The sequence below is a fragment of the Lichenostomus cassidix genome, chromosome 2, assembly GCF_008360975.1.
Source record: "Lichenostomus cassidix isolate B80296 chromosome 2, HeHo_3.0, whole genome shotgun sequence".
NCBI lineage: Eukaryota > Metazoa > Chordata > Aves > Passeriformes > Meliphagidae > Lichenostomus > Lichenostomus cassidix.
The window spans coordinates 20,035,985-20,051,596 of NC_139482.1; the positions used below are offsets into that span (position 1 = coordinate 20,035,985).

At 38.9% G+C, this 15,612-nt stretch overlaps 1 protein-coding gene across 3 annotated transcripts in view; it reads left to right on the forward strand.

Annotated features, from left to right (window-relative positions):
- Positions 1–15,612, forward strand: part of ST8SIA6 (ST8 alpha-N-acetyl-neuraminide alpha-2,8-sialyltransferase 6) — a 45,546-nt gene that overhangs the window by 21,088 nt on the left and 8,846 nt on the right. For all 3 annotated transcript variants that reach the window (XM_085050595.1, XM_085050596.1, XM_085050597.1), the window contains 4 exons: positions 5,460–5,604; positions 7,842–7,954; positions 9,099–9,191; positions 12,127–12,599. In XM_085050595.1, coding sequence (XP_084906721.1) covers positions 5,460–5,604; positions 7,842–7,954; positions 9,099–9,191; positions 12,127–12,595 — 820 coding nt within the window. In that variant the 3' untranslated portion in view covers positions 12,596–12,599. The remainder of the gene's footprint in view (positions 1–5,459; positions 5,605–7,841; positions 7,955–9,098; positions 9,192–12,126; positions 12,600–15,612) is intronic.

Here is a 15,612-nt window from a genome sequence, read left to right on the forward strand (position 1 = left end):
TGTACAGTACAATAACTCACATGAACTTCAACTAATGATTACAAATACCCAGGGCTGGTAAACTATTAAAACAAACTGTTAAGCAAGCACAAACTTTTTCTGGTTTGTAGTAATCCATGGATTTTTGTCACTTGAATGCTTTGCTCTTTGTTCAAATGACATGACAAGTTGTGCTGTGAAATCCACTTAAATACACTTTTAAATATTTACTAGTTTTAATTTTTGTGTTTGGGTCTCCTTTATGTGGTGTTTTTCTGTGTTAGGTAACTGAAGATCCACAGGGAGATACATCTGTGTAAGCATTGTTGGTGTCAATAACGTGCAGGTGCTTTATAGCAGGACTGATACTATATTGTTTTTGCAAACAAACATTCACTTTATAAATGTTTGTAAATGATGACTTAGAATCAAATAGATTTAGACCATTATTGAAAAAAGTTTGTCTTGATCACTATTAAAATACTCCAGTTGTTGAAATTTTGCACCTTGCCTAGGCAACCTTTTTCAGTGTGTTTCCTAATACTGAACTTAAGCTTTCTTTAGAGCAAATTAAAATTATTTTCCTCACCCTTCCCACCACAGCCTTAAAGGACAGTTGAGCATCTACTATTTTGAACACTGTTTTGAATATTTTGATACTTCTGCAGTGTCCGTGTCCATCCATTTTTCTCCCCCTACCACCCTGATTTAGTCCAATGTATAATGACTGAAATATTTCACACTAAGTACTTTTAATGGAAGAAGCTTGGAGGAATGGGAAGTTTTTTAACTCTGCAGAGGCTTTTTACATAAAGACAAATTTCACCCTCATTACAGATTCTTCCTCTTTCACTCAGAGTAAAGGCAGTGCTGGATTTTGAACCATCTGAGAGAGTCTGCAAACCCTTGACTAACTGTTGATTGTTCTAGCCCTTATGGTTGGTCCACATTGAGTTGTTGAAGATGTGGAGATGTTTGCAGTATCATCAGGATGTGTGCACACTGTGACTTGTCAGCACAGAACCAAGCTGAGCTAATTTTGCTGCTTGGAGGGATAAAATATCTTGGCTACAGTGCAACTGCAGGAGCTGCAAAGAAACTACATCAGCATATTTAGAGCCTGCATATTCCACTAAATAGAGTGGACTATCATGTGAAGTATTTGTTATGCAGAACAGTTAGGAAACTCTGTGTGTAATCAAGGCAACAGCTCTCTGTTACTGCCCACAGTTCAGCACGGACAAACTGCATAGCAGTTGGAAAATAACAGTATTTGGCTTGTCTCAAAATTTTGGTAACTTGCTTCAAGAAGCCAGGATTTTCTTAAGGTCTCAATGGCCATGAGCTTGAAGAAATTGTTTGAATGCCACATGGGCTCAAAATTCTGTGCCAGATGAACATCAATACAAACTTGGGTCCTGCATCTTTCAGCCACAAAGGAAAAAAAATTAGTGAAAGTGTATGCTTAGCAACAAGAAACATTCTCAGTGCCACTGTGTATGATTTGCTGATAATATGATCAAAACTTCCCAGACAAATGCAGCACACCCCCCTGCTTAGGTTATTGACTAAGATTATCATGACTGTACTTACTCAGTCATATGAGATATATATTACCAGTAAAAATAGTGTAGTCTTTTTCTGGGTTCTGATTTTGTTCCTCACTTGTTACAAGTGACTTTTCTAGATAATGCAATCAACTCTCTTTCTGCTTATCTTGGCATAAGAAATATCTGTGTTTGGAGTTATGCCTCGGGATTTAAAAATAGCTCTTAGATATCACTCAGCTTCCAAATCCCTGCAGGAGAAATGTTGGAGGAAAAGGCTTCTCCAAATAAGAAACTGTCGGTAATAACCTCTGCTACAGAGGAGATACTTTCCAAAACTAGGGCCCTACAAAACTTGGCTACTTTGAGTCAAACATGACCTTCAATCTGGACTTGTGATGCTGTGACTGGATCATAAATATCCTTTGTTCTAGGGCAACCCCCAGTCTCTGTTAAAAGCTGGAACTTAAACCTTCTTACTGTAAGCTACATTCACGTTCTGACAGGTATGAGATGGCTCAGTCTATAAAACGACATCCTATCTTCCAAGAGCTGCTTCCATATCTCAGGGGGGTTTTTTTCCAGTCAGAACAGACAACGTGGATCACTTTCTAGTCTTCAAAAAGAAATAAAAAAAAAAAACAAAAAAGAGCAGAGTTTGGCTTTAAGTTACTACTGTTTGATGCTGTTAAGATTCTGACACTTGTTTCTTATCCCACCATCTTTTTAGGAACTTCTTTGTATGGTAGATTTTAAGTTTCCCTCTGCCCAGGTGCCCTGATACACAAGTTAAAATGTTGTCTTGGCTTTGCAACTCCCCACTTAAAGTACTTGTTAAAAGGATTGGCTTGTAAGATACATGTGTTATTCTTATGAAGTAAATGCTCTTTAGTGAGTCATCACCTCCTGACAGACCACATATGAATGATATTAATACTTGGATGAAATTGCAGTAATAGATTGGTTGAACTACCAAGTCTCTCCCCCTTCCTCATCGTTTGCTGTCAGTTGTAGATTACCACGTGTCACAGCTTGTATAAAATCCTGTGTGAACAGATTGCTAAATACACTGCTGTGGGTATTGCTGTCTGGAGGTTACATGCATTCCCACTGGAGCTCTGTACAGGGATGCTTGCGCACAGTGGGATTCTGTGTGATTTGATCTAAGTAAAAGGTTACTATTGTTACCACAAAAAATTTAGCATGGTTCTCTAAGAGTATTTGTCATTTCTCAGTATGTACTCTCTTAGGCTTACTGTGTTTCTGGACTCGCTTGGCTCCGTTTTACTTCCTCAGTGGATCCATAATATTGATTTAAACCATTACTTTCATATTAATTCTGATATCTGTTTTTCTTCCACACTGTTTCTGCTATTACTGAAGCACTTGTTCTTGTGGAATGAGTAATAAAAAGCAAAAGCATGTTATCTCTATTAATGAATGGGATCTGTTATCAGTTTGCCTTTTCAGGGTCTGGTAGCCATCACACACAAAAGAGCTGTTTTACTAAAGCTGGCAAGAATATTCTGGCATTATTCCTTCTCCTCTGAATGTCCAGTGGTTGACACAGACAATATTTGGGCCTGCTTCATTTAGCTTCAAGAAAAAAAATACAAGGAAAATCATACGTACGGGTTATGTGATTTCTCATTTCCATATGGGTGCCAGGGAGCAGTGAAGGACAGCTGCTTCCTGAGGGACAGGGTGTGGGATCCCAACGCAGTAACCTGGCCAGCAGAGCAGAAACTGGCAGCTGGGCTCATCTCCATCCTTAGCCAGGAATGGGGTAGCCCTAGCCCTGGCATGGGCACGTGCCTGGGGACAGGATGGACACACCTGGCAACTGGCCCTGGTTACAGGAGAAAGCGTACAAGAAAGGAAAGCAAGTATGCTCCAGTCAAGAGCAACTGTTCAATAACATCCAGTGTTCCCAGACATCATCATTTGACTCTACTGCCTTGTTGCTCCCTTTTTATTTTGCCGTATATTTAAAATAGGATACTATATTTGCACAGAGCAGTTGTTTTCCCCATGTGGGTACCTCCTGACCACAGAGCGTAGTCTGAGTTCCATCCCCACCCTTGGACCTGGGGGTTTTCATTGACCACAGATCTTCCCTGCCCCCTGAGGCTTTGGTAGGGTGGTAGGAATCTGTGTTTAGGGAGTGGAGTTGAATGAGCTTATGGAAATCTGAACCCTACTGGTTCCTCTCTCCTGAGTGACATTTCCTGGTTACCCTCCTAGTGTGGTTGTTTCAGATCTGTGCCATCCTAGCACTCAGTCATTCCCAGTGTTCCTCATACATCTGGAAAATTTGTCAAGGAGGAGTTTTAGAACTCAGTATTCAGAATGGGTTAATATATACCAGTAAGTTGTCTGACAACTGAAGCAGTGCTCTTTTCTTTCTTTCTGTTGATATTTTATGTTTGAATCAAACCAACCTTCCCAAGGTTTTTTTTCTACCCCCTTGTTTTGACTGTTTTTTCAAGAGAAGTGAGATTGAGAGTTATCCCAGACCACTTCGTTCTCTTCCGTGTCTTCCAGGAAACTTAATCTTTGGGTTCTTCCATGTGCTAGGCTATGCTTCAGTTCCATCAGAAATGAAATAATTATTATTTATAATATTTTATAAGATTTTATTATTAACATTAATAAGTAATTGTGATATCTTTATTATTGACGTTATTGTATTTTCTGTGTGTACATTGTTGATAAAGTGAAATGAAGCAATATCTCTTACCTGTGTCTTACTTCACTAAAGTCAGCTAACTTTCAGGCAGAATTTGGCATCTAATATTTAAATGGTTTCAACAGTTTGTTTTACTTTACATATTGAAACAGTGTGAAATAAAACTTTTCTATTTCTCTGGCTCTAGGTGTAAATACTTTTTTTCTTCGGAATGAACCTTCAGTGTGGTATTTTCAAAATTCTAGGCAATTCTGCTATAAATATATTTTCTTCTCTAAACTGTTACTAGTTCTCTTAGTATCTCACCTAATGAGAAAACTGTGTCCTACCAATTGATGCATAATGTCTGGCCATGAATATTTCAGCCTTACAGCCTGAAAATCAGATCCCATGGCAGCAGAAGGACGTTGTTGCCTAAAGCAAAATGAATTCTAGTGTTTTGGGTCTGATTTCAAAGGTCTGGTGGGGATTTTAATTTCGTTTCACTGTTAATAATGTAGAATGTTTGCACACATGATATTTTTGTAAGTCTGGAAGTAGCAGGAATTGTGAGATGAGTGATAGTCTTCACTCCCACAAAAGGTTTGAGTGAATCCCTTGCGTTTTTATTTATTTAAGAACTTCTGCTAGGTGTTTCGGGGAGCCACTAGGTTGTCTCTAGCACAAAGGTACCTGTCGTTTTTATGTGGATGTTGTGATGTAATTTATTTAACACCTGTGATACTGTGCACAGGAAAACTGTGATGAGCAGTTGCAGAAATTAATTATTAATTAATTGGCTTGCAACCATCTAGCTGTTTGCTATGTACCACTGACAGTACCTTCCATTTCGATCTCTTTTATTTTCTTGTTTTTTTCCTTCTTCAGCCTTCTTGTTTCTTACAATGTCTTGTTCTATGTTGATGAAAATCACGTTTTTAATTCTTTGGGGACTGAAGTCTCTCAGTGTTTCTATAGTAATCTTAGCAATTAATAATATTGAGGAGATCGATCACAACTTTTTCTCAGTGGGAAAAGGAGACCAAAAGATAAAAACAGTTATCAGTTCTTGGTCTGATTAGTTTCTGAATATTTGCTGTGAAAATGGACTTGCTTAGCAAAGCAAGTCAAAGGAAATGATATCGCAGAATGTTAATATAGCCTTTTGTTGCTAGTTAATCCAAACTGGTTTTCAGTGGTTCTCTAGCACTGCTTTCCTACTTATTTGCCTGTTTTTAAGTAGTTTTTGTTTGGGATTTTTGCAGGTCAGAATTAGCCTCCTGCTGTGATGCAGTTCACAATTTCATTGCTTCTCAAAACAACAGCCCACTGGGAAGTAACATGAGTTATGAAGTGGACAGTAAAAAGAGTATCCTCATTACAGAGGACATTTTTAAGATGCTGCCTGTGGTAAGAACTGTATCTTTACTTGTTATTATAATCACAGTATCGTATATATATTTTGGGTTCGTTATTGAGATGCTTTGATTCCTCTGGAAAAGACTCATCAGCTCCTGTAAGCACTTTATGCACTCCTTTATTCACCTTGTGAGGTGGTTATTTTTTTAGCCTTCCTCTGCAGTGGTAGAGACATTTACAGGGATTGTAGATCATAGATTGGTGGTAGAGTTGCTGCAGAACACAAGAAGTGCCTGGCGTGGCAGCCAGCTGAATTGAGGAACAAATACTCTGATAATGTTTGCCTTGCTTTTGTCATTCCTGTTTTTTAAGGCATATTCCTCATATGCCCATGCCATTTCCAGTGCAGGCTTGGGCATGTAATTTATGAAAGCTATTTTGGTGGTAAACCTGATACAGAGTAGCACTGAACAGATAGAATAGAGCAGAGTAATTTCAGTTGGAAGAGACCCACAGTGATCATCTAGTCTAACTGCCTGACCAATTAAGGGCTGACCAAGTTAAACCATGTTATGAAGGATTGTCCAAATGCCTCTGAAACACTGACAGGCTGGGGATATCAATCACCTCTCTAGGAAACCTGTTCCAGAAACTGACCATCCTTTGGGTAAAGAAATGCTTCCTAATGTCCTGTCTGAACCTCCACTGGTGCAGCTCTGAACCATTCTGATGTGTCCTATCACTGGATACAAGGGAGACAAGATCAGCACCTTTCTCTCCCCTTCCTCAGGAAGCTGTAGAGAGCAAGGAGGTCACCCCCCTTTTTCTGCAAACTATACAAGTCATCAGTCCTCAACCACTCCTCATAGGACTTTCCTCTTTCATCTGCTTTGTTACCCCCTGGGTCAGGGTGTTTGCAGCCAGAAACTCAGGCGGAGAAGAGGAATCCAATTTTGTATTTTAGGATTACAATAGACATACAAGATCTCGAGACTAGATAAAGAGCTTGTATTTGGTTTCTTGAAGCTAAGAGCACATGGGAGCCCTCTTACCCCTTTCTGGAATTCTTGATTTGTGAGATCCCAGCTACCATGAGTCTAGTTCTTCCTAATGCTGCTGTGAATCAGTCTTTACTGACTTTGTTGCAGCAGGGGATATAGTCATTCCAAATTTAAACTGAAGAAAGAAAAAAGTAGCGTGTTTCACATGCACAGATACATGCTCACCTAGCCAGAATTGTGTGGCCTTTGTATTCTCCTACTGTCCTTTCAGAATTGAACAAAATATTTGAAATGTTGTTTTGTAATATTTGTCAGGCAATATGATGTTTGTCACTTTTCCCACACATTTTGCCTTGTTCATGACAGTGTCCCTTCCCGCTTCTCTTTGGGCAAGCTGATGAGAGAAGAAGGAAGGCTAATGCTTTCCATAGGCCAGTTTAGACTCACTTTTACAACTGGGTTTAATTTCTGCAATCGTGGTATCCCAGCTGTTGGCCTCTGATGAGTGCTCCAACAAGCAGAAGAGGTTGAGCAAGATGTAAGAAAAGTTTCTGAAATTGGGATAACAGCCAGCTATATTAATGTCAACCTAAACAGCCAACAATTTACATTTATTTGCTAGGTTGTGAACTGTGCTGGTTGTTTAGTGGATGCACTTAGCTCCCACTCAGCTTCCCCACTGCAAGACAGCAAGCTGTAATAAGAAAAGGAGCAGAGGGGGTTAACAACCAGAAGCAGTAACCTCTTCAGTGAAGCCTCACATTCACAGAGTTAAGCCAGGGCACATCATTATCCTTTACAGCATCTTCAGGTTCCCCTAAATTCATTCTTCTGCTTCAAATGTAATTGTGTGATGACAGAAGTGAGGATAATTTACAAAGTTACCTTCTATTAGCTGAGAAAGTAAATGACTATATGACAACCCCCAGTCTGTTACAGTGCAAAGAAAAATGGGTAAATTTAAACTATCTTCAGTATAAATTACTTCCTTAGCTTGTCAAGGTTTCAATCCACTGCTAGATAGTCGTATTGTTAAGTGTATTTAAGAGGTACCCAGTTTTAACGATCCAGTGTTATTCTCTCAAAGTTCTGATAGCAGAGGTAGCAGTTTTCTCTCTGTTGGTGCCTATTTTTGGCTCTTGGCTGTCCAGGTTTCACAATCCTGTCTGGTAGATTGTGAATGCTTTTACTGGAGTTCACCAGATTAAACCTGCAAGAGCAAATAGACACAAAGAAGCAATCAAAACATTTATCAAGAATTGCCTGCATCTTTTTATTTGTTTGCAGTCCTCTCCTCTTTCAGTCTATCCCTTCAAGAACTGTGCCGTGGTTGGAAATGGAGGCATTCTGAAAAATTCCAGCTGTGGAGCTGAAATTGATAGTTCTGACTTTGTGTTCAGGTAAGAGCTGCTTCATCTTCCTGAAGTGTGTCCAACATTTCTAAAAATTCGTCAGGGTTGAAAGCATGCCAGTGCCAGTTTGTAGCAATGAGGAAGGATCTTGGCAATTCTTTATTTCTGCCTCTTTAAGGATTCTTCTGCTTTGTAGTTTTCAGAACACTGCTTTCTAATTTAAAAGCAGGCCGGATGGATACATGTATGATCTGTGATTGCAAAGACAGCTGTGATGTGAAATGTGATTGTCTGAGAACTTGACCTTTCTGGTCATTTAACATCCTTTAGGAGACTGGTATTAAATGTCACGTGTATCTCTGGTTTAACAAAATGTTTACTTAGCTGTAGTTTGGCTCACTCATGTAGCTGTTTAATTGCCCTGATATTTGATTCATCTTCTGTTACTCATTTTAAAAATTAGGTATCTATTTAGGTAGTTTTTTCCTCTTCCTCTATAGACTGGGAGAAAACCAGGCACACTCTGAGCATAATGTGGCCTATTCTCTCAGTCTGTGACTCACAGTTTGTAGTTTATACAAGGAAACGGAGTAACAGAGGAAAGGTTCTTCTCTCAGTGATGTGCAATCACATAGCATGCTGGATTTTGTTTCCTTTCTTTACTTTTGCCTGATATTTGGGCTCTTTAAAATCTAAAAAAAATTAAAAGTCTTTCCACTTAAATTACTGTTTTAATAAAAAGGGGAAATCTGCATACTAAGATGCTAAACTTACTAAGTGACTGAATTAAAAAATGCTTTCTTTACTTTTTGCAGAAATCACTGTTTCTGTGATAGGGCAAGTTGTGCTGTTGTTAGAAGACTTTCAGCAGAAGTACATTGTTTAGGCAAGAAGGGCAATATTTCCTAGCATAGGGGATTCATAGACTAGCTTCTCCTGGGATTTTGATTGTGCTCCTGGTTTGTGATATGATTTATGAAAATGAGCTCTCTGTGCCCTATTTTAACCATCTGTACAGTAGATTAAATATTTTTACTAGAAGTGCTGTAAGCCTTATTTAATATTTGTAAAGTGCTTAGACATCCCTGGGAGTTGACATGAAAGTGTCATTGCACAAGAGAGGAATTTACAAATAATAACTGTAAAGCATTTCTGGTGCACATCTGTTTAAGCAAATGTTTCTCAATTTCAGGTGTAACCTCCCTCCAACCACAGGAAACATCAGCAAAGATGTTGGCAGTAAAACAAACCTTGTGACTGTTAATCCGAGCATCATAGCGCAGAAGTGAGTATTGCAAATCTGTTTCAGTGCAGTGGGGAATAATTGTTTGACATGATTTAGATTTGCATGGAAATCCATTGAGATACCAACATAGAGAGCAGTGCATGTAAATTACCCCATGAAGCCTCAGTTTCCATGTAAAATATATACTAGTCTAAATGGAAATCTTCTAAACTTGGCCTTTTTTGTAGCATAAGGGAGTCAGCAATATGCAGATTTGCAAGAGCCTTGGCTGATGCTAGTCAACAATTTATGGCAGAGTAGAATTGGTGGTTGCAAGCCCAAGCCTCTTCTTTTTTCCCCCATGATCGTCATGACGCCTAGCATTTAGAAAGGAATTGTAATCATAAATTGGGAAAGCCTAGAAATGTGTGTCCAGCTCTAGCAGCAGGACTGTGAGCACATGTTCTTAGGTAATGTGCTTAGAGGCTGTTCTGATGAAGGCTATTTCCTGAATGGAGGCCCAGTTTCTGTAATGCATTTTTTCAATCCACATGAAGCTGCTCGCTCACACAATTTTTTCACAGCAGAGGTGGTGGTTTTTTTCACCTTCTTGATGAAAAGAAAATCTAATAAGGCCAGCCTGACTAATCTGACATCTTCAGCAGGCTAGAACTGCAGCTTATCTATGAAAAGGACTGCTGTGGCATGTTATTTACTGCTTGCTAATCTTACTGTATCTTATTGTCTGTCATAACTGTATTATCAAAAAGACAGCATCAGGCAAAGCTTTTTTTTTTCTCCTTGAAAGGAAGAAGGAAAAAGTACTGTGAGTACATAGAAATAACTAAGAGGCATTTTTCATTGATTCAAGGATAGAATTTAATTTTTGTCATGAGTACTAACTATGTTAATGCTTACCCAGCCCTTTTTGACTTAAGTGAAGGCAAATTATTGTTTCTCCAAGGATAGATTTAGCTCATTGATGTTAGTGGGGCTGCAAAAGAATACGAAGAAGGGAAATTGTCCAATGACTCAGCATCCTTGGTGACTACTGACCTGATCCACAATTTTTTTGGGCTTAATCAAAGTGTTCTGCCACAGCTGCACTAATTTTTCAGCCAAATCAAGTCACCCTGGGGTTAATAGGAGTTACACTGAAGGAAATAGGAACTAAACCTGTGTGAGGATTAACTGAGATTATAAGAGGACTTTTTGATTTTAAAAAATATTTACTTAAATATTCAGAGAACACAGTAAATGCTTTTGAAGAAGAAGCAGGGAGCAACTTGGTACCATTTAGCAGAACTAAGTTTGTTTCCTCTTTCAAGAGACCTATTCTGACATTATTGTCTGTAATTTCTAATTCTGTGTTTGCATACTGGCTTATTCTAATGTTATTACTGTTAAGGTTAATCAGTTTTTGAAGTCTGTCTGTCAGAGTGTACAATGTAGGTGAACTCTCTTGGAGAAAAGCACAGTTCTTATGTGTCCTAATGGAACTGGGCTACACTTCTTACAGTGGCAGAGCTGGAACGGAGATTGTGACATGATTGAGTTGTCCAGGTTTCTAGCTAAGGAAAATCAGAGATGTGAATAATTCTGTCCTGGAGGCTCACTGCTTTACACTGAGTAAAAACAGAGAAAATTCTTGGAGTGGAGGCCATAAATTCACCCTTCAGCCACTTCTGGCCAAAGGCTGAGGCATTTCTTGCTTGTCTTGTCTGTGTGACTCTTGCGTGCACAGAGGCTCAAGGTCAACAGGAGGGCCTGAGTCTCTCTCATTCATTTTGTTTCAGAGTCTGGTGGTAATGGCACTTTTCTGGGAAGCAGAAGCTGTAAGTTTAAGCCCTTCAGGTTGAGAAAGGGTGTATCACTCCTTTCACTAATTTAGTTGTGCAAGAGGTAACTCTTCCATGAGTGTTTTGAATGGAAATGGCAGTGGCTGCTGTCCTCTGTCTTGAAGTACTGCATGAAAAGAGAATTTAGACCTACTCAAGTTGTGAAGAGAAATGAAACTAATTTCTCCAGCTTGTGCTGGAGCCATTTGTGAAGAGTGGACTCTGGTACCCTTTAAAAGGTGGAAATACACTGTTCAAATAGACAACTGCCTACGAAAGAGGATTCAGTGCTTTGAGCGCCAAAGGGGGTGGAAGCTCCTTATGTTTAGGTGATTCAGAAAAGTCACATCTATAGAGGACATGAGTTAAGTGACCCCCTTGCTTGTATCACTTCTTGGATGACTTGGGAATTTCATTAGTCACTATTTGGGAGCACAGGATTATCCAGTGGTGAGAGCTAAGTCTCTTTGCTCTTTGTTGGGGACTGAAAGCATCTGACAATAAATCCTCATCATTTGTGAAGTTAGAGCTCTAAGTCTTTATAGATCACCTTGTTTTCTCTTTGTAGTTGAAGGAGATAAACAGACATGCCTATATTTTTAGCTATTTTGAAAGTATCAAATGCAGGTAAAGCCCTGCAGAACTTGAGTGCACACTAATCTTTAACTCTCCGAGACTGTTCATACGCATGCTTGGATTTCCACACAGGGCAGACACAGAGATTTTGAAGAGAGATTTTTGTATACCTGTTGATGTAAGAAACACATTTCACAAATACATACAATATATATTGTAGTGCATGTATTTTTAAACAGAAAAAGTGTGAACACAGTATTTTTTTTGCATTCTTCTTAACCTCTTGAATTGATGAATTCTGTAACCAGGTCCTAGTCTCATTGGCAGTGAATGTGATCTGCTTCAGTATCTCCTGTGTTGCCAATTCAATCCTATATAGTGTGTTCTCATTATACAATAGTCAGATTTTCATAGCTGCACATATGACAACTTATAATTGGGTGATATGAATTTGCAGTGTAGACAGGTTGAACTGGTGCAGCAGAGTTCATAACACATCTTTGCAAGTGCAGTTGTGCTGTTTTTGTCTGTAATGTTTTTATCAATACTACATTCCAGTCCTAAAATTTTGTACTTTGCAGATACAACAAGCTAAATGAAAAGAAGACAGAATTTCTGGAAAACATTGCGGTCTATGGAGATGCTTTTCTTTTACTGCCAGCATTTTCCTTCAGAAGCAACACAGCCCCTTCTTTTAAAGTATACCACACTCTGAAAGAGTTCAAAGCAACCCAAAGGGCAATATTTTTTCACCCCACTTATCTGAAAAGTCTTGCCCAGTTCTGGAGAACTAAGGGTGTGAAAGCCTACCGGTTGTCATCTGGTTTTATGATCACTAGTGCTGCTCTTGAGCTGTGTGAGAATGTGAAGCTCTATGGCTTCTGGCCTTTCTCAAAATCCACAGAGAAGATGCCAATCAGCCACCATTATTATGACAACCAGCTGCCTAAACCGGGTTTCCATGCAATGCCCAAAGAGTACAACCAGATCCTTCAGCTTCATGGCAAAGGCATTTTGAAGTTGCAGTTTGGTAAATGTGAATCAGAGTAAAAAGGTAGGTCCCATTCTTACCACATAAAATGTCTTTATTTCACTAATATACCAAGGGAAAATTTGTTTTACAAAGTGTGAGTCTGTTCTTCCTTAGAGAGACATTTCTACCTTACACTTAATGAAAGTTGTATTCCTAAATAATTGAAAGAGTGGAGCTTCCTGAATAAATATGTATCACAGAGTTGAGAAATGTTTCTAATTGTGAACATTAGATGGGGAGCATAGCTAAATACAGATTATCCCCATAAGTCACGGTCAGTCAGTAATGTCTCCTCATCTCAGATACATGGTTGGATGTCTCTGCCAAGCTGTGTTTGGTTTGGTATCAGTTCCCAGGAAACAGCCTCCTTTCAGAATTGCTTTATTAAAGACATTCACATATTGTGGTCATCTAAAGGAGACACCTAATCCTGGCACAGCCTTTCCAGATGTTTACAGAGAGCAGAGTGAGGATAAGGCTTGTTCCATGAAGGGGAAGCATGCATCTATGGCCTCGTTCCCTCTTGTTAGGTAAAGATTAGAGCAGTGTGCGCTCACAGCCCGGGGCTGCAGAACAGCTTGTGGACGGCAGTGAGGGAGCTGCCAAACACTACAGCAGATCTTGCTGAGCATTTTACCTTGAGGCACCTCAGAATCTGGGAGTTACACATATAGGATGAAGTGTCATTCCCTTTCTTCTGTTTGTTCTGTCCCAACCCCTTGGACCTCTACCTTCTGTGTATTGTCTCAGAGAAATGCAGCACAGTCTGGCCTCTGACCTTGAGCTGGTTTACCATGTACACACTAGAGATGATTTTGAAAAGATTTGCCTGAATGTTTTCCATCTTGATTTGCCCTGTTGACAAAATAGGACTCATTTGTACAAATACTTCATCTTTTGAGCTCAGAAATTCCTGAGCTTACAATACTGTTGTCAGAGTGTCCTTTCACAGAACTCTATTTTTCCAGGGGGTTCAAGTTAATATAACAGTAAGTGAAGTGTACAGTAGAACTGCCATTGTATACAATATGCTTTAATTGGACTGATGTAATCTCATGGCTGTATTAGTCAAGTTAAATAAAGTAAAATAGCATCATCTTGTTCAAGCCAGAAATTTTAGGCTTAAAAGCTAAGGGCTTTTCTTCTGGCCAGGTTCTGAAATGTATTTGAAAATATCCTTTGTTGGTATTTAGAAAAACATGTTGTCAAAGATACATTCACACTTAGTTTGTCATCAGAGAATGCTAAGTTTTAAAATAGCAGATTGCTAGTACCAAGAAAGCACATTTTTATTCAGTTTCAGGGATTTTTTTAAGAAATAGAAAAATAAATGGCTTTCACAGATTATTAGAATAGTATAAAACTTGTGAGAAGGACCTAGAATCTATCTAGTGAATCCATTCTCCTAGTCCATGGCAGTAGATTACCTTGGAGGAGTTAAATTGTATGTATATGCAGTGTCACGTGGCTAAGGTATGCTTTTTTTGCTTGTAAAAGCTTGCAGCATATTGGAAAAGTTAAGAAATATATAATGCATTTTTCTTAGTGGCTAAGATGTTTATATGCAGCAGTCTCCATTGTATTAATTAATTCCTATAATATAAATCAGTGGAGACATACTGTGTAATTTTAATTGTAGTAACTCCACCAGCTAAGAAAATGAAGGAAAACTCTTTAGAAATATTTACTCCAGAGAGAAGCAGATAGAAGCCACAAAAATGTATAAGTATCTATATATGTTAATTAAATGCTGTCCATGCTTGACAGACTGAAAATCACTTGTGGTCAACTTTGCAAAATAAGCTGTAAAGAAGAAAAAACACAAGAAGCATGAGTTGTGCTGTCCTAATTTACGGTTATATTTACAAAGAGAATATCAGACAAATTAAATGCTTTCAGTATGAGCTACCATTCTGCAAGTGCAGTATGATAATACCATTATCAACTATTAGAGATAACGGAAGTTCTATAATGAGTATATTTCACTGAAGGTGACCTTTTCTAAAAACAGAACCATCTCCTTCCTCTTTTCAATCTCCATTTTATGTTCTTCTCCATGCTCTGTGTTCTTCCCTGTTAGTGGGTAGCTGAAGGTTCCTTACACCAGTGGGTGCCCACAGAAGGCTCAGGCAGTACTTCCCACACACATTACTGGGACACAAAAGTTTGCTGCCGAAAATAAGAAGTGAAGGAAGCTGCTCTGCTGCAAACCCTTACAGGGAGAGTATAACTGCATCCCAGTGAATCATTTTTGGCAATATTGCTCCGAAATACCATCCTTGCCCATTGGAAAGGTGAACTTTTCTTACTGGATAGAGAGAATTGTCAGATGTGAGAGCCCTGCAGAGTCCCACAATGTGGGAAATTCTGCCTTAATATACTCTCCTGTACCTTTATGATTATGTGCAACAGACATGTACAGGTCATCACTATAGTAAGTGCCCACCTATCACAGAGGGTCAAATGGAAAATGCAACAGCAGCAAAATCTTGAAATATAATTAAAAGAATGATATTTGTTATTTTGTATTAGATTACCAAATCATTTTTGCTCTGGCCCTGCAGCTGAAGGAAGTCTTGTTTGTTCATTGGTTGAACGTGATAGGCCTGAAGGGCATGTCATTAGCTTCAAGTAAACATAGGTTCAAGGAGGGGAAATGACCTGATTCATATTCAAAAATAGAAAAAAAGAAATCTGATTAGAAAAATTGTCAGATGATAAATTAATCAGAATGGCATAAATTTGATTGCCCAGAAGCCTGGTTAAAATGCAAATTTTGTCTGACTGAGAATCCATCAGGTTTCCTGCTTGCTGGAAAAAGACAGCAGGGAAGATGAGTACATGTTGCTTTGACATACAGAACAGTAACATTAAGCAGCTGCTCAGAGGAGTCAGTCAACACAAAACACAGAAAGGAAGAATGAAACTGAGACTCTGAGCCTGGGAAAGAAAATAGTGCTTAATTGTCTGAGCAGAAGGACTGGGGGAAGAGGGCTTGAGCAGAGGTATGCTGGTGGTTAGGAAGTAAGAACTG